Below are 27837 nucleotides of genomic sequence, written 5' to 3' on the forward strand. Positions count from 1 at the left end.
GGAATTTGTATTTATAAGGAAATAACTTAGGAGTTGTTGTGGGAATACGGGTTATAATTAGTCCTATTCCCATCCTCTGCTAAATTAATTTGTGAACAAAGTGACAATTTTAATTTACTTGCAAGCTTTACCACACTGATAGGATGAGTAATGATTCCCCAAAAGATAGCCACATCCTTATCCCTGCAACCTGTGAATGTTACTTTAGTTGGCAAAAAATGGGCTTTGCAGATGTAGTGAAGGGTCTTGAGAAGGGGAGATTATCCTAGATGATCTGGTGACCTTAAAATGCAGTCATAAATGTCTATGTAAGAGGAAAGTTTCAGACAGAAGAGATGGCAATGTTGCCACAGAGGCAGAGGAGACTGGAGTGATGTGGCCACAAGCCAAAGAATGTTGGCAACTACCAGAAACTGGAAAAGGCAAGAAACGGATCCTGCCCTAGAGCAGAGCACCAATACCTTCGTTTTGGCCCCAGGAATTTGGACTCCAAAAGTAAAAGAGAATAACTTTTTTTCAGCCACTAAATTTGTGATAGTTTATTACATCAGCCATAGAAACAAATATTCCTTTGGCTATTGTGTACAAACAGATAAATGGTTTAAAGGAATGCCTTTGAGTATGCTAAAGTAGAATGACTTCATATACACACAAATTTTGGCCAAAGGTCGTTTAGGCAGTGAATGTACACCCATGCCACAGACTGGAGTTTTCATCAAGAGGTGGGGGTATTTGTGATTTAAAATGTGAATGATTGCACTATAACTATCAGACCAAAAAGCTGCCCTTCAGGTATAAAGTAAAAATTGAGATCCCTCTGCCAGTACCCTACAAGAGACATCAAAAAGAAGGCACTGTTTTCAAACAACTCTTAGCATGAAAATAACTAGTCTGGTTTACTTCAAGGTGATGATAGTGCACAAATCATATTAGGAGTTGACAGCTTATAGTACTCTTAGATCCTTCTCAAAGGTCTTCATGCTGGAGGGCCTGCTGATCACTGGGATAGAAGTAGCTGTGGTACCTGGCCAAGGGGAGGAAGCTGAACATGGTGTATGCTAGGGGTCAAGATGATTGCTGCCTTTCAGAGCTCAGGACACATGGCTCAAATTTCTCCATTTCTTTTGTTGGTGCTTAAAGATAACATGACTGTGCAAGTGTTGTCCTGGAAGGCTATGAAACAGCTTAGAGCAAATACAGGAAGACCATGACTAACATTGGCTCTTGGGCATCGTTTTAGAGGGTGAAAGGTTTAAAGCAAGAATGCAGCATGGTAGGATTCTCTGCAGAGATGATCCATGGCCTAAATTATGAACTGCTATATTAAATAACTTACCTGATTTTATTTCTTAATATTGCTCTGTGTCAAGAGCTGTAAAAGGTCTAAGATGTTACCCTTCTTGAAAACTAGTTTTCTGAACGCTGGCAGAAGACATGAGACTCCTGGGTCAGACAACAGACTTATTTAGAACATAGCAAGCAACATGAGTTTGAGCCCCAGATCCCATGGGAGTGACACAGGGCGAGCTAGGTGGATACTGCACGTGCAGTGGGTTTGCATCACAGCCCAAATATAATGGGGTCACAAGCAAACTGGCCTGACTTTTGCATTAGAGGGAAACACTATTTTGACTGTAACGGATAGTAAACAAACCTGTCCTATGGTCCAGAGGAAGATAGTCTCTATCTTCCAAAGCTGTCATTATACGAACATTCTCGATTGGATAGTTTGGAACAAAACACCAATGCCTCTACTCACAAAATGTATGGAGAGCTGACTCCCCATCTCTGTGTGTTCTTTTATGCATCTCAAGCTTAGTTTTTCAGCAGTGTAGAGCATTACAGTGTCTGCCTTGGACAATAACATGGTGCAGGGAGAAATATTACTGGCCTGAGCATCAGGTGACCTTAGCTCTAAATCAATACTGCATTTTTTTTTTTTTGGTTGAGATACAGTTCAACTCTGTTGCCCAGGCTGGAGTACAGTGGTGTGATCTTGGCTCAGTGTAACCTCCTCCTGCCTTACCCTCCCAAGTAGCTGGGATCACAGGCATGCGCCACCACACCCGGGTAATTTTTGTATTTTTAGTAGAGATGGGGTTTTGCCATGTTGGCCAGGCTGGTCTTCAACTCCTGACCTTAAGTGATCTGCCCGTCTCGGCCTCCCAAAGTGCTGGCATTACAGGCATGAGCCACCATGCCCGGCCTCTAAATCAACACTGCTTTCACTGCTTTCTAACGGAGCTAAGATCTTAAGTAAATGAATATTCAGCTATACAGTATATGAAGTTACATCACATCCCAGGCTCTTCCCAGATCAGACTCCCTTAAGGTAAGGAAATCATTCCAGAATTATTTGGCCAGAAAACTTGGTGAGAGAACAAGTGCAACCTGTAGGAATAAATTCATTTCAACTCAACATTTACTAAGCACTCGTGATGGTGAGGGTTAGCCATAAAAAGATGAATATAGAGGAGCTCAAAAACTGAGTTTTGGTGGGCTGGATAGTAAATGAACCTGTCATATGCTTCAGAGGAAGGTAGTCTCTAAAATAGAAGTACAATGTAGTGCCATGGAAACAAGAGTAATAAATTGTGCTAAGCATTAAGGAATAAATAGGATTTAGGTAAGGAGCTTTCCAGAATGTGGGGAAACAACCACAACAAATCTAAATAAAGGCACAGCATGAGTGTGAGCTGAAAATGAGGCATTCAAGGTAGAGTCCAGCAAAGTGAAGTGGTTGTTTTTAAACGAGTGGGAAAAAGCCAACAGGAGAGCTACGTGAATGAGAATTATCAGCATATATTGAAGACCATGCATGTAGCTGAGATTCCTCAGGACAAAATGTAAAATGTAAAGGAGCTAAAAATAAAACTATTAATATAAGGACCTTTAACATCTAAGGGACAATGTTAAGTGGTCAGAGAGGCAGTATGAACAAGGTCACATGAATGGTGTTGAGTTTGAGAGAGGCCACATGGACAGGTCTACGAATCGGTCTTTAGTAATCTGCCAGAAGAGTGTCACTGGAAAGATGAAAGCAGAATCTGGCTGCCAGGGTCTGAAAAGCAACTGAAAGAAACTTTAAGAAATTGAGTTAAAAAAAAATCAGGGAGAGTAGTTTACAGGATGGCATGCTCTTTGTTCTGAGGGAGAAACTTTGAGAATGAATCTACAGACAAAAGACTTAAAGCCTAGTTAGCACAATGGGATATACTTGGAGGATTCAATATACTTCAGGAAGAGCTAGGATGACAACATTTGGAATTACTGGACCCTGCCCACCATGTTCTGTTCTTGCAGATTCTTGTTCATTTGATTATGAATCAGCTGTGAAGTAAATCATTGAACAAGAAGCAGTGTCTTTGTATGTATGTGTTTTAGTTATTTGTACATCAGGGGCTTAAGTTTTTAATTGGTGATTTTAACAAGACCATTTTATCCTAAAGTGCTTTCTATTCCAACAGCTGGCTTTTTCTTAGTCTCCGAACTTCATTCACAAGTAGAAATGAATGAAGATAATAATTTGATAGGAAATGTGAAACTGTCACACACAGATGGTTATGAGGCATAAGGAACAGCCCCTGTTTAGCCTGCAGCACATGCATCATTTCCCTTTCTATCCCTCCTGGCTTCATTGTACCCACGCACCACCAAAACTTACACAGCAATGCCTAAAAAGTAGCACAAAAGACTTAAAACCAGTGCCAACAGAGCAGAACATTTATCTTGAAACCTAAACTCTTGTCTCAACTTTTTTCCACTTGGTGTACTTTGCACAGACCTAACTTTTGGTATCAGGAAGGAGTCCTTCCCTAAATACCCAGTCGATGTCACAATCTACTCCCTCCTTGGTCATTTAAAACCCCATAATGTTACTTATTTATTCATTTGCAATCAGTGCAACACTTACTATCTGTTAGCTCTCAGCTTCAAACAGCTAGGTCAAAGTCAAGTAGAACTTTCACCACAAACTGCACATCCTGACCTATTTGAACAGAGTTCGTCATCCCTGTGAGGAATTCACTTAAATGTGAATTCATTAAATGTGTTGCCTTACCTAAACTGCAAGAGATAGAGGTTCACAACTTGTGACAGCAGACTTCAAAGTATTATGCAAAAACAAAAAACAAAAATAAAACATCATTGTCTAATTCATTAGAAAGTCAGGGAGTACAGGGGTATGGCAGTTAAAACTTAGCCATGGCCTCGATTGCAATGTTCTTTCACTCCAAGTGGGAATCTAGTGTTCATTTTATTCAGATATCACTTTGCAAAAAGGTAAAATCCAGGGCCAGGTTACCACACATTTTCTAAGAATAAAATGCTACATACTAATTATAGGAGATGCCTACTTCAGTTGTTTTTCATATTTTTCAAGAGTACCAGAAGGCAAGATCACCTGATATACCACTGAAAGGACAATTCATTTAATGAAATACATAAAAACAAAAACAAACAAAAGGCTGGGTGCCATGGCTCACGTCTGTAATCTCAACACTTTGGGAGGCCTAGGCTGGTGGATCACTTGAGGCCAGGAGTTCAAGATCAGACTGGCCAACATGGTGAAACCCCATTTCTACTAAAAATACAAAAATTAGACCGGGCGTGGTGGCTCACGCCTGTAATCCTAGCATTTTGGGAGGCTAAGGCAGGTGGATCACTTGAGGTCCAGAGTTCAAGACCAGCCTGGCCAACATGGTGAAACCCTGTCTCTACTAAAAACACAAAAATTAGCCAGGCATGGTGGCACATGCCTGTAGTCTCAGCTACTGAGGAGGCTGAGGCCTGAAAATTGTTTGAACCCAGGAGGTAGAGGTTGCAGTGAACCAACATCATGCCACTGCACTCCAGCTTGGGCGACAGCATGACTCTGTCTCAAAAAAAAAAAAAAAAAAAAAAGAAATGTAAAAAGTTTTAGCATCCACCTGCCTTACCTGTTACAGGAATGCAACATCTCTGTAAAGCGTCTTTGCTTCTGTAGCATCAAGACAACTAGGATGGCTTGTCCACTGGTTTCCAAACTTCTGAGCAGCTCTTTAGAGGAAATGAAGTTTTTTGGGGAATAAGAAAATCCAAGAGAGGGTTCCTAGGTTCCACACATCCACATCAACCAGATCATTCTTTCATTTTTTATACAGATGTAGGCTTTACAATAAGACTTTCTATTTAAAAAAGAAAATAATCTCATGAGACTAAAATATATAAAAGTAAGAAAATACATTTTTAAAAAAGAAAATGATTTCGCACTATTACAACGTTTAACTATTTCAGTGTGCCTGCTAGGATAGCAGTGGTACTGTAGTCTAGGGTTACCTGAAAGCACCTGACATCCTTTAAAAGGATCTGTGAGGTTGCTTTTTTGCAACAGCCAAAATCTGGAAATAGCCCAAATCTCCAACAGCAGGTAAATGAACAAACAAATTGTATACTACTCAGCAATAAAAAATGAATTATGAATTACTAATGCACACACCAGATGACTCTCCAAGTAATTTTGAGGTCTGATTGCTTCTGTCTAAAAATGAAAGAAGTAATTTCGAGTAAAAGAAGACATACAGACAGAGTATGTAATTTTGAGTGAAAGACGTAATTTTGAGTTCCAAGTGATTTTGAGTGAAAGAAGACATACAGAAAAAGCACTAATGGCATGATTTCATTTTTATATAATTTTAGAAAATGCAAGCTAATCTATCGTAATAAAATTTATCAGTGATTGACAGAGGACTAGCCAGAGGGATTATAATAGAGCACATGGAAACTTTTGGGGGTGGTAAATATGTTATCTTGAGTGGTTTATAGCTGTATATGTCAAAGTTTACCAAATTGCACACTTATTTTTTTAAAGTAAAATTATGCATCAATTGTAAACTAAAAACTTAATTTTAAAAAGTCACTTGTCTTTCTCTTGTTCTCAGTACACAGTGTTGTTTTCCAGAAGTTAAATGACACCATGTCTTCACCTTTATAGCTAATGGAATGTGTGCTCATGTATCTTGTGTTTTAAATTTTTCTCCATTTTACTTTCCAATATGGTAAATGGTAAATAGCTATATGATAGATCTATCTTAAACCAGTGGTGTGCTACAGCAGGATTGCACCAGCTCCCAAGAGCGGATTGTGCACATCTATTCCCAACTCTATGTTTAGAGGTGTCATGCAGATAGCTTGAACTCAGCCATGGTTAAGTATTTACACGATGAAAAGCAGCAAAATCGGGGATTTTTCTCAAATAGCTGGTTGTTAAACAATTACTGGCCCAAGTAAGCAAAAACCCATTGAAGTCTTTGAGATACATACATATAGTGAGATAGGGTCTCTGGCTGAACTCAAACTTGTGGACTCAAGGGATCCTCCTGCCTCAGCCTCCAATGTAGCTAGGACTACAGGTGCATGCTACTGCGCCTGGCTCAGTCCCTAATTTTTAACCGCAAAAGGATTCTGAAACCAAGCTGTCTAAGAACTACTAGGTTCAGTGATTCCTTATCTGTGGAGCTAGAAAGTGTTACTGGGGAAAAAGAAAAAAGAAAAATAATGGGACTTTCAGACACTGAACGCTATCAAAAAAATCTTTTGCAGAGATTCATACTAAATTGTCTTCACTAAATGCCACCACTGCCATTCTCCCATGGTATTCTTTGTTGGCCCAGTCCTTCCTCTAAGACCAGAAGGGCCTGGGGTTGATGAGTGGCTCCTTTTTAAATTTGAAGAGTGCAAAGGCTGGTAGGAGGGGTGGGGCTGCCGACTTCCCTGGCAAACACCAAAGATGTATCACCTTGCATTCTATAGCTACCCATGAACCAAAAATGGAACTTCAAGGTACTGCTTGGAAAAGAATAGCAGCAGATCACGTTTTCTAGATGACGGAGATTCCAACTCCAGCAATGGGATAAGAGGTTCATGACACAAATATATTTATATTAGGTGAATCAGTCACCAGGATACCAAGATCTGATACTTTCACAAACTGCTTGGAGGCAACTTAAGTACGGAAGAAGCTTCAGAACCAGCCCAGCTTTCTGCTCTCCGGCTCCAGGCTACATCCTTCTTAACTATTTAATGTGGTGTGGAAAATGTCAGCATAATGAGGCTTTCTCATCTCAATAGAGAACCTAGGAAGGAAAAGGCTAAATTTAAAAAAAAATCTTCATCAAAGAATTTAATAGGGAGTTGATTATGTTGTAGAATCATATCTTCCTGTTCTGTGACACATTAGAAATATAAACTTTAAGGCTTTTTCATCTCCACAGCATAGAGGTCTGATCGCTTCTGTCTAAAAACAGGGATTTGCTGGCGTATTTCAGCCAGCTTCTTCAGGTCTGCAAAAAACAGGAGAGTGCACTATTAATAATTTGCAGCTCCTCACTAACCAAGGGGACTTCTTCCCCAGACTGTATAAACCACCAGAGTCTTAGTAAGTAACTTAGTAACATAGGTCTTATCTAGGTGCACAGATGGCCTGGCATCATTTCAAACCAAACCAAGAAAATTCAAGCTGATATACTCCCCAGGGATTGGCCAGAGAACCAGACCCTAGAATATCCCCAGAGATCAATGAGGAGGGGCATAAAGGAACCCCTCCAAATGACAGGGACTTCCCAGCCATGGAGTCTGGCCTCAGAACAATAGGGACATCAGAGACCTAAACCATGCCCAGGAAAATCTTACCTATGTCTGAATACACGATTGCTTCTTCTGTGCCAGCTTTGGCTAGGACCTCCCCCCTGAAAAAGATGCAGAAGAGAATGAGTGGATTCACTGATGTTTGGTGATATTCAAGGTCTCTGTTTTTTCCTCCCAAGCTCACAGGCCAAAGGGTTGAGATTGAAAACAAGAAGGTAGTCGTACAGATTTATGTTCTATCATTTAAACAGCTCTGTGGCCTTATGGGAAGGTATTTTAAATCTCTATTTCCTAATCTATAAAGTGGAAATAAGAGCTCTGTGAGGGCTTAGTGATAAAATTATGGATCATGTTTCATAAATTGCAAACCACTAGGAGACGGTGGTTATCTGATGATTATAAAGATCTGGCAATAGAGCTACCTACCATCAACAGGAAGCTCCATCTCATGCCCTCACGAGTGCATTTCAGTGGACTGCTTTATGAGGGCAGTCTAGACCCGCTCTTCATACCTGCCTGGGCTGCTACCCTACCTGAGAGTGGTGAAGCTGGGCCTAGGCAGGGTCCCAGATCTGCTGGGGTCTCTGCCCTGGTGGCTGTGATGCCTGAACCCCTGTGTTAATGGGCTTCAGTTTCAGATTTGAGGGAAAGAGTTCACCCTCTGGCGACTGGGTAGAAGTGGCACGGGGGGATGGAGGGTAACCTCACACTGGCAGGAGCCCTGCACTAGGGAACAGCCACACTCCTTCATAAATCCAGGGTAAGGCTGACCTGTAAAACTATCTCCAGGAAGGGTGCGGTGGCTCATGCCTGTAACCCCAGCACTTTGGGAGGCCAAGGTGGTTGGATCGCTTGAGGTCAGGAGATCGAGACCAGCCTGGCTAACAAAGCGAAACCCCATCAGTACTAAAAATGCAAAAATTATCTGGGCACCTGTAATCTCAGCCACTTGATTAAAATTTAAGTTGGCTTAATTTAACCGAGTGCACCTGTAATCTCAGCTACTCGGAGGCTGAGGCAGGAGAATGGCTCGAACCCGGGAGGCAGAGGTTGCAGCAGTGAGCTGAGATCGCACCACTGCACTCCAGCCCGGGCAACAGAGTGAAACTCCATCTCAAAAAAAAAAACTATCTCCAGTGTCTAGTCTCTTGGCCCAGAGCAAGGGTTCAAACCCTTATCTAGAGAAATGAAGCTTCTCCAAAATAATCTGACATAACAACTGATTCTGTTTACCAGATAGCCACAAACAGACTTTTGGCACAAATGGGCTACAAGCACCACCATTTATGACATGTAACTGAATTCTTTTCTGATTCTTCCCCATTTGCCCTGGCATTCAAAGATTTCTGGACAGTGCAACTTGATGCAAGTTCAAGAAAATTTTCAAGTCAACTTAGTCCTTTAATGTCTCCAAGCCTAATGTGCAGGAGGCCAACTGGAATCTCACACTAGTCATGTCTTCCAAGGCCTCCCCACCACACACATGGAGCTCTGAGCCCTACCTATAAAGGCAGAAGAGAGAACCCTCAGGAACCCCACAGTAACATTTAACTCTTCTCAGTCTTGTTACTGGTATACTCATCCTGAAATGTAGACATACATACCAGTGTGTGTGCGTGCTTTCGTACAGAGAACTAGTGTGGAATACATCCAAGTTCTGAAGGCGAATGTCCTGGATTCAAACACTAGGTCTAGCTGCTACATCTGGAATTCCAGCCGCTTCCTCTGTAATTCTACCATCTATAAACTGGGCTTAATAAGAACAATTTCCTGAGAGTTCAAGTTGAGACCACGTTGTGAAAGTAGGATGTAAACTGTACAAATGTAGACTGTAAGGAATGCATATGAGCGTATGACTGTACTTGTGTCTGGGCAGGCTTATGTGCTGGCTGCACTGAGTAATAAAATGCTTCACCCTTTTGTCGGGGACAGGGTCATAGTTTCACTTATTGAACCCATCCTGACTGCTCCTCTGATCATTATGCTGGGAGCAAAGTCCTCACCTTGTAACTCATCCCTACCCTGGGACTAGTCAGCCAACTTAAATTTTAACCAAAAATTTCAGAGTCTCTTACTACAACCTGCCTGTCACTGCTGCCTTGTTTCCCCATGTGATCCAAGTATGACTGACAGTGAAGGTCACCGGAAACTCAGAAGAGGGCTAAGGCCAAGCGCTTGATCATGAGGGCAGGGTGATTTGTTTCTCACATGGTTTTCAAATGGAAGCTCCTCTCACAGAGACAGGCAGAAAGCTGGCAGGATATGTGGGGAAATGGGAGTGAGAAGTGAGCGCCTCGCTGCTCAGGAACCAGAAAACCCATTTGCCAGCGAGCCACCACTCAAGCTCCAACTGAGCCTGTTCTCACTTAGCCTCACTCACCAAGGGTTCACCACGGTGCTGTGTCCCCAGGCAACATAAGAGGCTTTGTCATCCCGGGCAGGAGAGGCTGTGGCCACATACACCTGATTATCAACAGCCCTGTAGTCAACAGACAGGAAAGAGGTAAATCATACATTATAAATCTGACATTTTTCTAACCCAAGTAGATAGATCCTTCTTTTTAAAAATAGGATAGTTCAGGCTAACTCAGATGTAGAAGGAAGCCAGAACCATGGAACCTTCTCTTAAAAAGTTACCTTACTGCATAAGCCAGTGGTTGTCAGCAAGGAGCAATGTTGCCCACCAAATTTGACAATGTCTGGAGATCTTCCTGACTGTCATGACTAAGTAGATGCTACTGACATCAAGCAGGTAGAGGCCAGCGATGCTGCTAAACATCCTACCATGCACAGGACAGCCCCCACACAAAGAATTACACACCTAAATTTCAACAGTGCCGCTGCTGAGAAACCCTGCCATAAGCTAACATGAGAAGAGCTTCTCTGGTTAAAGCAAGTCAAGGTGGCCGGAGAGAATGGAGTGGCCTTTTGAGAGTAATACACCTTGCAGGCCACATGGCGCTTCCATGCCCATGGTGGCGGTCCCACCATCTCAAATAGAACAAAAATTGCAGCTCGCAGTCCAGGTACACCAAACCACCTCACATCAGAGCCCTCTAGACTTAATAGACCCATGCTGGGTCATCTCAGTATCCCAGAAACTTTTCTTACTTTTGACAAAACTGTACCTTTATTAATATTCATGGCATCTTATACCCCTACCCCCATCTTCCACCATGCAACCAGCTAAAACCTCTTTCCCTTCCATTAAAAATTACCACCATCTCTAGAAGTAAGAATAGCAGCTACCTCTAGGCAGAGGGAGGAGTATTGACTAGAAAGGGGCAGAAAAGGGAGCATCCTTGGGGGCTGGAAGTGTTCTGTATGTTCATCTTGGTGGCAGGTGAATACACAAAAATTCACCAACCTATGTGCTTAAAATTAGTACACTTTTTTGTATTACTTCAACTTTTAAAAATTCTAAAGAAAACCATCATCACAGACCAGCATTTCATGGGCTGTAGAGCACTTTACAGACAGACAGACACACTCACACACTCAAAGTCACATTCATTTTCCCTTCCATCTTATGTCCACCTATGCTATTTGCCCTTTACCACCTCTCAGCCTTAGAAGACTAAGGTAAGGCACCTGTGACCTGCCAAAGATGCTTGTGCAAAGCCCTGGAGTTATAGGTTAGAAGAAGAAGAGCTTCTAATGAGTTTCTTGGCACAGTACCCTCAGGACTAGTAGGATGGTGTGAAGGAGGGGGTAGGATAAGCATTCTGATCTGAATGGCATAGAATCAGCTGGATACGCCAGGCGTGGTGGCTCACGCTTGTAATCCCAGCACTTTGGGAGGCCGAGGCGGGCGGATCACGAGGTCAGGAGATCGAGACCACGGTGAAACCCCGTCTCTACTAAAAATACAAAAAAAAAATTTGCCGGGCATGGTGGCGGGCGCCTGTAGTCCCAGCTACTCAGAGAGGCTGAGGCAGGAGAATGGCGTCAAGCCGGGAGGCGGAGCTTGCAGTGAGCCGAGATTGCGCCACTGCACTCCAGCCTGGGCGACAGAGCAAGACTCCGTCTCAAAAAAAAAAAAAAGAATCAGCTGGATACAGACCACAAATCTCTCCCTAGGTCAAGCTAAACTAATCTCTGCCTTTTCCTTGGCTTCTGGGGCTCTGAAGACATAAGCTCTGTGGTTCTCAATTTCTCTGTAAAAGTTGCTGGAACTGACTTGAGAGGGACCAATCCACATCTAATCACAGAAAAATGAAATCCCTACCCATCTAACACACTGAATATTGAAAATGCCAAAACCACAGTTCCGGCGGGGCTTGGGGCTCACACCTGTAATCCCAGCACTTTAAGAGGCTGAGGCAGGAAGATCACTTGAGGCCAGGAGATTGAGACCAGCTTGGTCAACAGAGTGAGGCTCTATCTCTACAAAAAATAAAAAATTAGCCAGGCATGGTGGTGCATGTTTGTACTCCCAGCTACTCAGGAGGCTGAGGCAGGACGATCTCTTGAGCCCAGGATTTCAAGGCTGTAATGAGCTATGATTACACCACTGCACTCCAGCCTGGGCAATGGTAAGACCCCGTCTCTTAAAAAAAAAAAAAAAAAAAAAGTACAGTTTCCAAAATCCATGAGGTTGGTATTGTGGCTTCTGAGGAGAAAGTGCTCCGCAGTAGCAGTCCTCCTTATAGCTTCATCCTTTCCAACTGCGTTTGGATACAAGGGCATCCTGAGTCAGGGACAGAATCCACATCAGGAAGGCTGGCACCTCCACCCAACCGGAAATCTTTCTACGAAGAGGACACACCGAGAGGCTTGAATACATGGTTCCTTTCTTACCGGCTTCGCTGAAGCAACTCCCAGTGGGCTGGTCCAGTGGTCAGATTAAAAGCTCCTGGATATACCAACAGCTGGCAGCCTTGGGGAGAGAAAATCCAAAGAACAGTGGATGCAGTGAGCACCCAACACCACCAGTCCTCCCCACTGTTCCTTATCTAGCAGGGACTGAACTCAAACTTTCCCAAACATAAAAAGATGTCAGCCAAGTCAGACAGTGCCAGCAGCAATTAAGATATGGCTCTGAATTCCTTTAATACAAACACATAAGTCACACACATATGGACACACAAGAAAAGTGGTGTTGATGACCAAAATCACATGTGACTTTGAGACAGAAATAATACAGGACGGTTGCAAGAGAAAAGACAATTCCAGGCAGCAGTTTCATATGACTAGCAAAAAGAAACTGTTGAAATAGCTGCCTAAGCTAGGGGCTAAGACCCTGAGAAACCAGGGCTAAGACCCAGTGGACTCAATATGGTGCTGGGTTTGACCTAGGTTTCACCTAGGACCTCATTATCCTCATTATAAGCTTATTAACATACTAAATCACACACCCACCAGTGCCATGATAGTTTCTGGAACACCCGTATTTGGTGAAAAAATGAGTGGCACCACAATTCCAAGAAATCTCCACCTTTTTCTAGGAAGCGTCAGGAATATTTCACCCCTTGCTAAAGAAACCCATAAAGGTGGTGGGTGCAGTGGCTCATGCCTGTAATCCCAGCGCTTTGGGAGGCTGAGGCAGGTAGATCACCTAAGGTCAGGAGTTCGAGATCAGCCTGGCCAATATGATGAAACCCCACCTCTATTAAAAATACAAAAAATTAGCCAGGCGTGGTGGCAAGCACCTGTAATCCCAGCTACTGGGGAGGCTGAGGCCGGAGAATTGCTTGAATCTGTGAAGCGGCAGTTGCAGTGAGCCGAGATGGCACCACTGCACTCCAGCCTGGGCAACAGATTGAGACTCCATCTCAAAAAAAAAAAAAGGAAACCCACAAAGGTAGATGGCCCAAACCTCCTTGCGCATGACGCTCTTGAGTACACACACACACTCCCTTTTTTGAGTGTGTACTTCTCACTTTGCAATAAATCTCCATACTTGCACTATTTTCTGACTCATCCTTGAATTCCTTCTTGCAATAGTGTCAACAGCATGGACACTGGCTGGGGTCAAGGTCAGACTGGTGTTTGGGGGCCTTCCCTAGCCCACTGGTATGAGCTTCACTTAAAAAAAGTACAGAAAGTCTGAGCAACATAGAGAGACCCCATCTCTACAAAAAATTTAAAAATTAGCCAGGTGTGGTGGCACATGCCTAGAGTCCCAGCTACCTGGGAGGCTGAGGTGGGAGGATCACTTGAGCCCAGGAGACCAAGGCTTCAGTGAGCCATGATCACGCCTGCACTCTAGCCTGGGTGACAGTGAGACCCTGCCTCAAAACAAACAAACAAAAATAAGGTAGAGAACTGTCATTCAAATTTCTCTCAGCTCTGGCTGGGTGCAGCGGCTCACGCCTGTAATCCCAGCACTTGGGGGGCCGAGGCGGGTGGATCACCTGAGGTCAGGAGTTCTAGACCAGTCTGGCCAACACAGTGAAACCTCATAACTACTAAAAATACAAAAATTAGCTGGGCCTGATGGTGGGCACCTGTAATCCCAGCTACTCAGGAGGCTAAGACAGGAGAATCATTTGAACCTGGGAGGTGGAGGTTGCAGTGAGTCGAGATCGCACCATTGCACTCCAGCCTGGGTGACAAGAGCTAAACTCTGTCTCAAAAAAATAAACAAACAAACAAAAACAAATTTCTCTCAGCTCCATATGTCAGCTCCACATGGCCAATGACCACATTTTGTATTTTGTAATTCTTTTCAACAGAAATTAGGGGCAGAGGAGTTGCCCGAATGCTTATTGATATATGGCTCAACACAGACTACTGACCCCAGAGCCCATGCACCTCCACCTTCTGAGCAGGCAGTCAAACCATTTCCACGCACTTCACCTGGTTAAGTGACAGTCTATTTGCAAGTAGCTTCAAGCAGTCTAGTAAGGATGCTGGTATTTGTTGAGTACCACACGAGGGGCTTTATAGGTTCTCTCTTCTTAATCCTCATATCATTCCTGTGACTCAACTGAGAACCACACTGCTCTAGAGGTGAAATCATTTTAGCAAAGTACTGTGCCAATTAAAGGGAAGAGCCGGAACTAGAACCCACATCTTTTGAACTCGCTCTTCCCAGATACTGGCACACTTCTCCTGGTCTGGACCAAAATATCACAGACCGCATTTCTACTGTACCCAATGTCTAGGGGTACTGAGTGGTGAAATCCACTTCATTTCTACTGGGCTTCAAGTGACTCTCCAAACACAGTAACAAGAAGGACTCAAGGGTAGACCAGACCTTTAGGAGCACAGGTCCTATCTTAGCTACATGATGTGTTTAATTACAACCCCTGAAAAACCCTGTCATCCATACGCAGCAAAAGTCTGGGAAGCCTCATGGGGGTGAAAGGGCTGAAGATGGAGAAGTTAAAGAGCCCTCTCCCAGCTTTTCTTGACTAAGGATCCCACATAGACCAGCCTAGAACCAAGCCTCCAAGCACCCACATAACACAGCTGTTGCACTGCCTCACCTCTCTGTGCGTAGATTTGTGCAAGCTCTGCAAACCGCATGTCGTAGCAGATGCCCAGACCCACTCTGCAGTAAGCTGTTTCCAAACAGAAAATGCACAAATGAAAAGTTAACTCCCTACAGCATGGTGTGGCAGGTGAAATCCTCCATGACTTAATGATCACAAAACACTGACAGGGATAAATTAACACAGGATCTGAGGATAGAGATAATTTACTAGCTCATTCCTACTTGGACTTCCTCTCATAAAGACATATTTACATCAGCAGAGTAAAGATGAGAAATTCATTCTAATTGAATGCTTATTATCTAGATGGGAGGTACTCAACCATAGCCTAATAGGTATACTCTGAAAGCCATAACAGGAAGCTACAATCAAATCAAAGGGCAAAATCGTGTCAAATCCTTAGTTCTCAAATAAGCCCGAACTTTCCAGATCTGTGATGATTCTCTGCCTTTCTCACTTATGGTCTTTCAGTTAGGTTATGTGAAGAAATTGGAGAGAGACAAAAAAGAGATAAATACCTGATTGTCTTCTACTGAGATTGCTAAAGAGGCAAACTTATCTGGTACATACGAGTATCAAATGTGGAGAAACTATCACCCGGACTCAATGTTTTAGATTCTTGAAATGTAATTTTTCCAGGAACATCAATGTCAAACAGATGGATCTGCATCACAAATAATGGATTTGGTTACCTCTTTTCCAGCAGGGTCCATGGCAGTAATGACAATATCTTTCCCTGGGCGGATATGGAAGGTGCTCTAAGATCAACTATACAAACAGCAACCCCAAACTGCTCATAATCCACCCCACAAGCTGGCTGACACCTCATCAAAATGAATTCTACCACAGGGAACTGGAAAAATGATGCTGTACCTTTTGCAACCCCTATTTTCTATGCGGTATGCAAATCAACCTCTAGGTTTCTCATGGGAGGTAACTAATATGTTGCTTTTTAAAAATATAAATGCTAAATAAAGACTTCTCAGAATCAGGCCAGACATGGTGGCTCATGCCTGTAATCCCAGCACTTTGGGAGGCCGAGGTGGGCGGATCACCTGAGGTCAGGGGTTCGAGACCAGCCTGGCCAACGTAGAGAAACCTTGTCTCTACTAAAAACAGAAAAAGAATTAGCCGGGGGTGGTTTTGCGTGCCTGTAGTCCCAGCTACTCAGGAGGCTGAGGCAGGAGAATTGCTGAAACCTGGGAGGTGGGCCGGGCGCGGTGGCTCACGCTTGTAATCCCAGCACTTTGGGAGGTCGAGGCGGGCGGATCACGAGGTCAGGAGATCGAGACCACGTTGAAACCCCGTCTCTACTAAAAATACAAAAAATTAGCCGGGCGTGGTGGCGGGCGCCTGTAGTCCCAGCTACTCGGAGAGGCTGAGGCAGGAGAATGGCGTGAACCCAGGAGGCGGAGCTTGCAGTGAGCCGAGATTGTGCCACTGCACTCCAGCCTGGGCCACAGAGCGAGAGTCCGTCTCAAAAAAAAAAAAAAAAAAAAAAAAAAAACCTGGGAGGTGGGGGTTGCAGTGAGCCAAGATTGCACAATTGCACTCCAGCCAGGGTGACAGAGCAAGACTCTGTCTCAAAAAAAAAAAAAAGACTTATCAGAATCAAACTGACAAATTGACAGGAGAGGTGGAAAGTAGGTGGGCATTTAAAAATCACCTGAGGTCAGGAGTTCAAGACCAGCCTGGCCAACATGGTGAAACCCCGTCTCTACTAAAAATACAAAAATTTGCCAGACATGGTGGTGCGTGCCTATAATCCCAGCCAGTTGGGAAGCTGAAAGAAGAGAACGGCTTCAACCAGGGAGGTGGAGGTTGCAGTGAGCCGAGATCACACCACTGCAGTCCAGCCTAAGCGACAGAGCAAGACTCCGTCTCAAAAAAAAAAAAAAAAAAAAAAAAAAACAGAAAATGAAAGAGCATCTAAAAACACCAATGAGGAATAAATCTCACAAATGTTATACAAAATTATGTCAAAAAACTATAAAAAGAAATTGAGAGAAAGTAAAGAAAGCATAATAAATGTCAGGATATATACCACATTCATGGACTGGAAAACTTCATACTAAAAAGATATACTTCAAAGAGTTGGGTTAGTAGCCCAATGCTGGCTGTTCTTCCAGCAGGTGCACAGTAGCTCCTATCAGACCAGCTCTCTTGTGGTTAACTATGAACTCTGGACAAAATAAAAGGCACAACTACTTAAAGCACTGAAGAATGACCAAAACAAAGCAGGCAAAACCGGAAGAGAAGAACACAAACATGTGGAAGCAGGGAACAGCCCTGGGTGAACTTCCCGGTGCTATTTACAGCTGTTACCCTGAAGCAAGGTCCCAGTTGCTGTGAAAAGTGGTGGTGAAAATTACCCATAATCACACTGGCTTGAAGAACCAGAGCTGGAAACCAAGGGGGGGAAATCCTGAAATGGAGAAAGCAAAGAAGGAGAGCCCTAAATTCTGCATATAAAATCTTTCTAAATCTCTGGCTGGTCACTGAGTTACACAGAAGTGGGGCAGAACAACCAGATAGAACAGAGCAGCTAAAGTTGCTGCCCACGTTACAAAGAAGATAAGAGTTTGGTGTTTGGGTGTGGCCAAGTTAACCATCAGTTAAAACAAAATATTCAACACTTTTTGGAAGACTATAATAGAATCTTGAATCTCTACAACATATAATCCACTGTACAATCTTAAATTAGTAGATACTCAAAGAAACAGAAGTGTGATCCAAACTGCAAAGAAAAGGCAATCAAATGAACACAGATCCTGCCATGACCCAGATGTTATAATGTTTTTGTTGTTGTTTGTTTGGACATGAGTTTATTTACATCAAAGGCATAATAGTCTCATTCTGTGGCACACAGATGTGATAATTATCAGACTTTAAAGCAGCTACAGAAACTAAGCTCAAGACTGTAAAGAAAAATATGCTTTTAATGAACAAATAGAAAATATCATAGAGTAATAAAAACTATAAAAAAGAAGCAAAGGGGTATTTCCGAACTGAAAATTTTAATATCTGAATTTTTTTAAATTTCACTGGGTTGGCTTACGGGAAATTGAAGAAGACAGAAGAAAGAGTGAATAAGTCTGAAAGATCAACAGAAATTATCTAATCTGTAGAAGAGAAGGAAAAAGTATTGGAAAAACAAAAACAGAAAAACAGAGCCTGCTGACCTTGGAAAAATATTTAAAAATATAATGTACATATACTGGAGCTCCATAAGAAAAAGGAACAGAAAAATATTTAACAAAATAGTGTCAAAAAACATCCCAAACACAGTGAAAAATTTAAATTTACAGTTTCAAGAAGTACCAAGGAAGACAAAGACAAAGGAAACCACATCTAGGTATATCAGAGTCAAAGTACTAAGAACTAAAGATTATGAAAACAGCTTGAAAGGAGGAAGAGAAAAACAACAAATTATATCCAAGAGAACAATACAAATTACTACTCACTTCTCATCAGAGAAGAAAAAAAAGGCTAGATAACAACTACCGGAAAAAAAAGAAAACTATCAATCCAAAATTCTATTCCAGCAAAAATATCTTTCAAGAATGAAAACAATGTAAATATATATTCATAAAGAAAAACTAACAGAATTCCTAGCTAACAGATCCTCAGTACCAAAATTCTAAATGAGATCCTTTGGTCTGAAGGATATACCAGTAGAAGAAGGATCTTCAGGAAGGAAAGAAAAACACCAGAAATGATGAATATTTGGGTAAGCATAAAGATTTTTTTCTTCTTAATTTCTTTAAAATACATATGACTATTTAAATCAAGTATTCCTGTTTTGTGGGATTTATAAAATATATACATGGAATACAAACGACAACTATAGCATAAAGAATGAGGGCAGGGGCAGTGGGGTAGAAAAATGGACCTATACCATTATAAGATTCTTAAATTTCACATGAAGTGATATAATATGAACTCTTAAATAGCCTGTGAAAAGTTAAGGATGCATATTATAATTCCCAGGGCAACAACTGGGAAAAAAAAAAAAAAAGCTAAGATGTATAACTAAAAGGCCAATAGATAAATTAAAACAGAACTCTAAAAAATATTCAATTAATCCAAAATAATACGGAAAAGATGAACAAAGGAAAAAAAAGTAAAATGTCTGTATCCCTAAATTCAATCATATCAATAAGTGCATTAAATATAAATGGACTAACCACTTCAATTAAAAGACACAGATTGTCAGAATAAACAAAAAAATTAAGATACAATTATATGCTGTTGACAAGAGATCCACTTAAAATATAAAAACACATATAGCTTGAGAACAAAGAACTGGAAAAACCATGTACCAGCAAACATTAGGCATAAGAAGCCTGGAGTGGCTATAGTGATAGCAAAGATAAAGGAGAATTCAAGACAAAAGGTATTACAAGAAAAAAAAAGAGAGATATTTCATAATGATAAAATGGTCAACTCATCAAGAAGACTTAAATGTTTTTTTTTTTTTTTTTTTTGAGACGGAGTCTTGCTCTCTCTTGCCCAGGTTGGAGTGCAGTGGCACAATCTTGGCTCACTGCAGCGTCCACCTCCTGGGTTCAAGCGATTCTCCTGTCTCAGCTTCCTGAGTAGCTGGGACTATAGGCATGCGCCACCACGCCCAGCCAATTTTGTATTTTTAGTAGAGACGGAGTTTCACCATGTTGGTCAGGCTGGTCTTGAACTCCTGACCTCAGGTGATCCACTCGCTTTGACCTCCCAACGTGCTAGGATTACAGGCATGGGCCACTACACCTGGCCATGTATACGCATTTAATACTAAACAGATGGCAACTCTTCCCAAAGTGTTTTCTATATATTCAATGAAACACTAATAAAAATTACTATAGGTTGGCTGGGCACGGTGGCTCACGCCTGTAATCCCAGCACTTTAGGAGGCTAAGGCGGGTGGACCATGAGGTCAGGAGATCAAGACCATCCTGGCTAACACGGTGAAACCAAGTCTTTACTAAAAATACAAAAAATTAGCTGGGTGTGGTGGCGGGCACCTGTAGTCCCAGCTACTTGGGAGGCTGAGGCAGGAGAATGGTGTGAACCCAGGAGGCAGAGCTTGCAGTGAGCCAAGATTGCGCCACTATACTCCAGCCTGGGCGACAGAGCGAGATTCCGTCAAAAAAAAAAAAAAAAATTACTATAGGTTGTTCCTTTGCAGAAATTGACAGGCTAAGTCTAAAACTTATATAAAGATGCAAATGGCCAAGAATAACAACCTGTGCCAATCAGTCAAAACCCTAATACATGTGTGATACAATGAGAGGGACTAAGGGACTTCATAGCAAATTCTTTTTTTTTTTCCACACATTGTTGCTGGCTTAAAGATAACAAATTCTTATGCCACACTTCCTACTTACCTTTCTGTACTTTGCTAGTAAAGTTCCATCAGGCCCAAACACAGCACAGGTGTTATATAATTTCCCAGCATCCTCTTCAGGGATAGAGCCTTTCATTGAGAGAAGAAACATACCATAAGAAAAAGAATAGAGCAATTCTTTTGCGAGAAAGGGATAAAAGCCTGATAACTTGGGTCCAAAAATAAAAAACCCATCTTTTACGGTTTGTTTATTCATTTTGTTTTTAGAATAAGGCAACATCTCATTCTATAATACAGAATAAGTATTCCCTTCTATGGGTTATTTAATCATGGTTTTCTTTTTCCTTCTTGAATACGATCTTTCAGAGATAAACTCCAGAGTGTAGATAGGATATGATTAGGTTAGATGCCAAAGACAGGTTTAAAAAATAACCAAACTGTTCCTGAAATTCAGCCATGATCTTGAGCAACACTTAATCTGTAACATTAGGGCAAAATGAAAAATTTCCCATAGCTTAACTTGAATTCACCAGGTCCTGCAACAAAACTGTATCCCAAAAGACAAGAATGTAAAGTCAGAAGCCTCTCCGTCACTGAATGCAGTTTCATCTCCAGGCTGCTTGCTTTGCCTTCATTTCTAATTCTTAATATATCATCATACAGAAAAAATTTTATTTGCTATATTTATAGAAATTTTTCTGTGTTTATTTTTTATTTAAGCAAATAAAACCTTTAAACATTTATTCCAAAACCACAAAAATAAAGCTACCTTTATGTATGTGGCCTCTATGGAAAAAAATTTTTTTTCTCAATCTTCTATTAGTATAGTAAAAAATAGTCCTGGCATGATGGTTCACGCCTGTAATCCTAGCACTTTGGAAGGTCAAGGTGGGCAGACTGCTTGAGCCTAGGAGTTCAAAACCAGCCTGGGCAACATGGTGAAACCCCGTCTTTATAAAAAAATACAAAAATAGGCCGGGCGTGGTGGCTCACACTTGTAATCCAAGCACTTTGGGAGGCCGAGGCGGGTGGATCACGAGATAGAGACCACGGTGAAACCCCGTCTCTACTAAAAATACAAAAAAAATTAGCCGGGCATGGTGGCCGGCGCCTGTAGTCCCAGCTACTCCGAGAGGCTGAGGCAGGAGAATGGCGTGAACCCAGGAGGCGGAGCTTGCAGTGAGCCAAGATCGTGCCACTGCACTCCAGCCTGGGTGACAGAGCAAGACCCCGTCTCCAAAAAAAAAAAAAAAAAATACAAAAATCAGCCAGGCATGGTGGTGCACACCTGCAGTCCTAGCTACTCAGGAGGCTAAGAGGTGGGAGAATCACTTGAGCCTGGTAGGGTGAGGCTACAGTGGGCCATGATCACACCACTGCACTCTAGCATGGGTGACAAAGCAAGACCTCACCTCAAAAAAAATAAATAAATAAGAAAAAGAAGCTCTCCGCTTCAGCCTCCCAAGCTGAAGCTTCCCAAGTAGGGAATACGGGCGCAAGCCACCACATCTGGCTCACTCAGATGTTTTTAATGTTTCGGTCATTATACCTTGTGGGTAGGAAGTTACCTCCAATGAGATATATGCTGCATTCCTTTGCTACTTCAGAAAGCTTCTGTGTGGATTCACCAGGAATTTTCTCTGCATATTCAGGAAAATATTTCGTTCCATATGGAGAATTAAAGCATTCCTAGAAAAATATTGGCAGAGAAAAAAAAAGATCAAAACACTCACCCATTTTAAAGTTCTGCTGTAAGAGGCCATAGCTGCTGCTTCTAGCTCTGCTTTCAGTCGAAGGGTTAAAACACAGCTAATAAGAGGCCAGGCGCGGTGGCTCACGCCTGTAATCCCAGCACTTTGGGAGGCCGAGGCAGGTAGATCATGAGGTTAGGAGATCGAGACCATCCTGGCTAACACGGTGAAACCCCATCTCTACTAAAAATACAAAAAAAAAATTAGCCGGGCGTCGTGGCGGGCGCTTGTAGTCCCAGCTACTCGGGAGGCTGAGGCAGGAGAATGGCGTGAACCCGGGAGGCGGAGCTTGCAGTGAGCCGAGATCGTGCCACTGCACTCCAGCCTGGGCAACAGAGCGAGACTCTGTCTCAAAAAAAAAAAAAAAAAACCAGCTAATAAGAAAAACACTGACATCTCAAGGGTAAAGAGCCTGTAGCCACAGGTAAGACTACAAAGCTAGCCTAGTGGGTTAGGGGAGACAAGTCACATGAGTTCTCCCAGAGCTCATTTAAAACAAAAAATGTTGGAGGCTTAGTGCTAAAACCAACATGTTCTGGTTCTATAAAGACTTAGTTATATAAGGAACGAAGTATCCAAGCACTGAGTATTTTAGTTTTCCCTATGTCCCTCAATATACTAGGATTTTGGCTTCCTCATCTGAACAAGGAGGAAAATCCAAAAGCTAAAGACCTGTGACCGTGTTGGCACATCCTATCTCACAAAGACCCTTGCTAAGGTCATCCTCCAGTCAAACACGGAACAATCTATGGGCTCCAAGGGACACTGCTGGACCCCAGGATACAAGAGGACAACCAGAGCTAGCAAACACTGTTCTGCTGGGTCTACAGTGGCCAGAACAGAACGGCTGCCCCCATACTGACCGGCAAAGAAATTATTTTGGCTCCTTGCGTTGCTGCCTCCCGGATGAAGCTACAAGCACGAGTGACGTTATCTGATTTGATGGAAGAAATCTGAAGCTGGATGAGGGCCAAGCGGAAAGCTGAGGACAAAGACAAAAGAAAACAGCTGTCAGAAGATCGAACTGCTGGATTCAGACAGAGCCATGGTTCTCAAATGGAAGGCAATTATGTCCCCTGGGGGACATCTGACAATGTCTGAAGATACCTTTGATGCCACAACTGATGAGGTGTGAGTGGCATCTAATGAATAGAGACCAAGAATACTGCCGAACTTCCTACAATGCATAGGACAACCTCCTCCAAAACACAACAAAGAATTATCCTGTCCAAAATGTCAATAGTCTAAAGTCTGTCTAGAGATAGAGCAATATCCACGGGCAAAGTCCCATGCCAGGCACAAGAATCTAGCGTGAACCAGCTTCTTACTATGCAGTGTAGGGAATTAAATGGCTTAAAGTAAAAAGACTGGGTTTGAATATGGCCCTGTCCCTTACTATTTGTTCTTGGGCCTCTCGTCTACCTCCAATCCATATACCGAGTATGTCCCAGCACAGAAAGTGCGATTCCTTGGAAGGTGCTCACATGCTTCCCACGAGCAGCCCAGCTCATAGGAAGGGAAGATGTCTGTCTCAGTTTCCCCACTACTGGCTGGGTCACAGAACATCAATCCTGCTGCTGGCAGACGGAAAACCTGGCAGCCAGTGAGCTGCACACATGCCTACTCACAGGACAGGGGTCCCAGGCACCTGTAAAAGTCTGCACTTACCCCGTAAATATTCCTGTGTCCAAGAGAACATGACATTAAACAGCAAATAACACCATGAGAGGTTGAGAGAGATACTGCAGAAGGAAAAGCTAACAGCACTTTTCTCTTGCTATCTGAACAAGGGGACTGGGCCCCACAAATTATGTAGCCAGCCCTGACAAGGTCTGTGCTCAGCCCTGGAGCAAGGAGGCTGGGGGCTCTTCCAAGCTTATTTCTTCCTGGAGGTAGTAGCTATACATCATATTTGCTTTTCTTCTGTTCTTTAAAGTTCCCTTTTAGCTTTTATGATAATCACTTTCCATTAGCTAATATTTTTAATTTTGAGGCAGGGTCTTGTTCTGTCGCCTAGGCTGGAGTGCAGTGGCACAAACATGGTTCAATGCAGCCTCGACCTCCTGGGTTCAGGCAATCCTCTTGTCTCAGCCTCTCATGTAGCTGGGACCACAGGTATGCACCACCATGCCTGGCTAATTTTTTAATTATTTGTAGAGACACGGTCTCACTTTGTTGCCCAGGCTGGTCTCAAACTCCTGGGCTCAAGCGATCCTCCTGCCTCAGCCTCTCAAACTGCTGGGATTACAAGCATAAGCCACCACACCTGGCCAGATAATAATTTTTTTTTTTTTTTTTTGAGACGGAGTCTTGCCCTGTCGCCCAGGCTGGAGTGCAGTGGTGCGATCTCGGCTCACTGCAAGCTCTGCCTCCTGGGTTCACGCCATTCTCCTACCTCAGCCTCCCGAGCAGCTGGGACTACAGGCGCCCGCCACCATGCCTGGCTAATTTTTTTTTTATTTTTAGTAGAGATGGGGTTTCACCATGTTCACCAGGATGGTCTCGATCTCCTGACCTCGCACAGATAATAATTTTTTATATAAAATTTTCTGCCGGGTGTGATGGCTCAAGCCTGTAATCCCAGCACTTTGGGAGGCCAAGGCAGGTGGATCACCTGAGGTCAGGAGTTTCAGATCAGCCTGGCCAATATGGTGAAACTCCGTCTCTACTAAAAATACAAAAATTAGCCGGGTGTGGTGGTGGGCGCCTGTAATCCCAGCTACTCAGGAGGCTGAGGCAGGAGAATCACTTGAACCTGGGAGTTGGAGGTTACAGTGAGCTGAGATTGCACCACTGCACTCCAGCCTGGAGGACAGAGTGAGACTCAGTCTCCAAAATAAATAAATATATAAATACATAATTTTCCTTGTTCGAGTTACTAGTGTTGTTTCCATGTCCTGCCTGGACCCTGATGGATACATAGTTCCTGCTCATGGTCTGGTGGGACGCCGCAGTAAAGGATCCAAAGCACATTATAATCTATGAAGCTCTGCAAAACTTCAGGAATTATTAGTAATGGCCTGCCCGAACTCCCCATCCCACCTCTGCTCGAGTCTGAAAATCCTACCATTAAAGAGCTATCTCTTTTGGGTGCTTCCTGTAACAATGCAAATGTCTCCAGAAAAGGAAACAATGATAAACCCTGGCCTCTGATGAAGGCCTGTTTGGCTCAGGGTTAACTAAAAGGAAAACTCAGGTGTCCCATTCCTCGATCTATCCTAAATATAGTGAGAAGTACTAAATTTAACCCTGAAGGCAGCCTGCTAAATAGCTACAGAATCTGAAGGGAAACTAACACAGGAAATAAAAGCTGGGATTATTCTGGGGCAAATAGATATTTTGAGCTGTTATCAGAACAGCAGATAAATCCACTAAATGTCTCCCCTCCAGTTCCCGGGGTTAAGCCATTCTCCCTGCTCAGCTTCCCAAGTAGCTTGGGACTACAGGGGCGTGCCACCACGCCGGGCTAATTTTGTATTTTTTAGTACAAACAAAGTGTCGCCATGTTGCCCAGGCTGGTCTCCAACTCTTGACACCTTAGCTCAAGCGATCCTCGTGCCTCAGCCTCCCAAACTGTTGGGATTACCATGGCTATGCTGATGGCTTCCTCTCCTACACATCTCACCCACAAGGGCGGGGTCCTCAACTAAGCTTAGGACTGCCTGTCATTCTGCAAATGACCCACTCTGCAGACATGCTGCAGGAGGGAAACCCCGCCACTGGGCAGTTCCTCATGCTGAGGACGAGACGCCAGTCACTCCATCTCATCTGTAAAGTGAAGACACAATGACTTTTAAGGCTGCCCTAATATTCATCATAATCTAACAACGAAGACCTTACTAAGGGGGAGGGGGGAAAGAATAAAATACTGCGAGCGAAGGAAACAACAAAGGAATAACATTTAAAGCAATGTGCCAGGTCCTTCACACATAAACTTCTGTGAGGTATCATTAACATCATTTTACAAATAAAGAAACAGGGGACTTGCAGGGGGAAAGCTGCACAAAGTCACTGAACAAGTGACACAGCAAGACTCCAAGTCAAAATCTGGAGCTGGAAAGTGAGTGGGGAGAGGAAGAACCGCCTGGGCACCTTTGTGCAGGGCGGGGCTGGAGGAGGTCATGCAACTTGAAAACACCCAAGGGAGTGGGATCCTACCACCGCGGCCCACACCGTCGCGAAATACACGTCCATCAGCCTCTGCCAAGCAGGACGCGGCGGGTGCCGGCGCGGCCCGGGTGGCCTAGTGCTTTCTGGGCCTCGCCCGCCACCCCGGAAGCCTGGAATCCCGGGAGTGCGCCCGGCCGCCCGGCCACGCGATCCCGGACCCACGCGGACGCCCGCGTCAGGGAAGGCCGCGCACGGCGGGGACGCGGGGCGGAGGGGCTGAGCTGGCCGAGCCACCGCCGGCGACGCTCCAAAGCCTCCCCACCGCGGCCCGAACTCGAGCTGCAGCGCGCGGACGCGCCACTTACAGGTCATGGCTCTCCCGACAAGCACCACCTGCGGCGCGGACTGAGCGCTGGAGACCGAGCGGACCGCGGCGACGCTACGGTGGGCGGGGCCCGCGTCAGAGGCCCCACCCCCCCCACCGGTCCCGGCCCGGAGGAGAGGGGTCTGAGTTCATTCCAGTGTGCCTGGAACACCAAGACGGACCAACGAGAAATGGTTAATTACAACACAGTCCGGAAAAAGCATGCCTCGAAAGGCAAAGGGCAAAAGGGAACGGCGTAAGTCGAGGTGGTGTGCTGGTGAAATGTCTAACAACCAGACTTTTCAGGGAGGAAAGCCCTGATTTGTAGCTTTTGCTGATTCTCCGCAAAAGGACTGAACTTCTAGCTGGTTGAATCACCTCTGTGGCCAGGTTAACACCGTATGCTGATGGGCTTGAGCTATTTGAACAAGTCGCTGTGAAGGGAACGGAATGACCCTGGTTGGTTTAGGCACGCGAGACGTCTGTAAAATCTGACTACAAAGCTGCTAGGCCAACGGGAAAGATGCTGAGGGTTCAACGCCATGCCCTCAACAAGTCAGTCCTCGAATACATTGTCATCTCTTTGCTAATATTCTTTTTTGTTTTGTTTGTTTTAGACAGGATCTCACTCTGTCACCCAGTCAGGAGTACAGTGCAGCAGTCTGAGCTCATTGTAGCCTCAACCTCCGGGCTCAAGTGATCCTCCGTCCTCAGCCTCCCAAGTAGCTAGGACTACAGGCACACACCACCACGCCTAGCTATTTCTTTTTCTTTTTTCTTTTTTTTAAGTTTTTTACTTTTAATAGAGGTGGGGCCTTGCTATTTTGCCCTGGCTGGTCTCAAACTCCTGAGCTCGAGACCCTACTGCCTTAGCCTCCCAAAGTGCTGGGATTATAGGCGTGAGCTGCTGCGCCCAGCCTCTAGACTATGATTTTTGCATTTTTATTTATTAGATTGCTTTTTAATTTTTGTGTTTTGTGTTTTTGTGCCTTGTCAGGCTTGTGGAACAAAAATCCAAAACTTACCACCTTTTGGAATGCCCCAGAATAGTTTATACTGAAACAGATCTTGGTTTGTAAAAGAACACTATATAAAAAAAACATTTTGGGGGCAACTAGGGAGATTTAAATATGAACGAGATATTTGATGCTTTTATGAATTATTTTGTGTGCTATAGTGTTGTGATTGTGACAATTCTTTACTCTTAGA

The 27837-nt window shown here is 43.6% G+C and overlaps 1 protein-coding gene across 2 annotated transcripts; it reads right to left on the reverse strand.

Annotated features, from left to right (window-relative positions):
• Positions 1 to 249: 249 nt before the first annotated feature.
• Positions 250 to 26706, reverse strand: NIT2 (nitrilase family member 2). 2 transcript variants are annotated; one of them, XM_032150312.2, is made up of 10 exons: positions 26630 to 26706; positions 23018 to 23136; positions 21972 to 22092; positions 20444 to 20532; positions 15633 to 15726; positions 15057 to 15131; positions 12424 to 12502; positions 10004 to 10102; positions 7669 to 7724; positions 250 to 7319 (listed from the first exon to the last, which is right to left on the reverse strand). In XM_032150312.2, exons 1-10 carry the CDS (start codon positions 26634 to 26636, stop codon positions 7228 to 7230), a joined length of 831 nt encoding a protein of 276 aa, XP_032006203.1. In that variant the 5' UTR covers positions 26637 to 26706; the 3' UTR covers positions 250 to 7227. The 2 variants fall into 2 exon arrangements, with proteins under 2 accessions (XP_032006203.1, XP_058293565.1); XM_058437582.1 differs by lacking the exon at positions 26630 to 26706 and adding an exon at positions 26247 to 26286 and having other exon boundaries at positions 4155 to 7319.
• Between the last annotated feature and the right edge of the window lie 1131 nt (positions 26707 to 27837).

This window comes from Hylobates moloch, unplaced genomic scaffold, assembly GCF_009828535.3.
Source record: "Hylobates moloch isolate HMO894 unplaced genomic scaffold, HMol_V3 SCAFFOLD_4, whole genome shotgun sequence".
In the NCBI taxonomy this organism is placed as follows: domain Eukaryota; kingdom Metazoa; phylum Chordata; class Mammalia; order Primates; family Hylobatidae; genus Hylobates; species Hylobates moloch.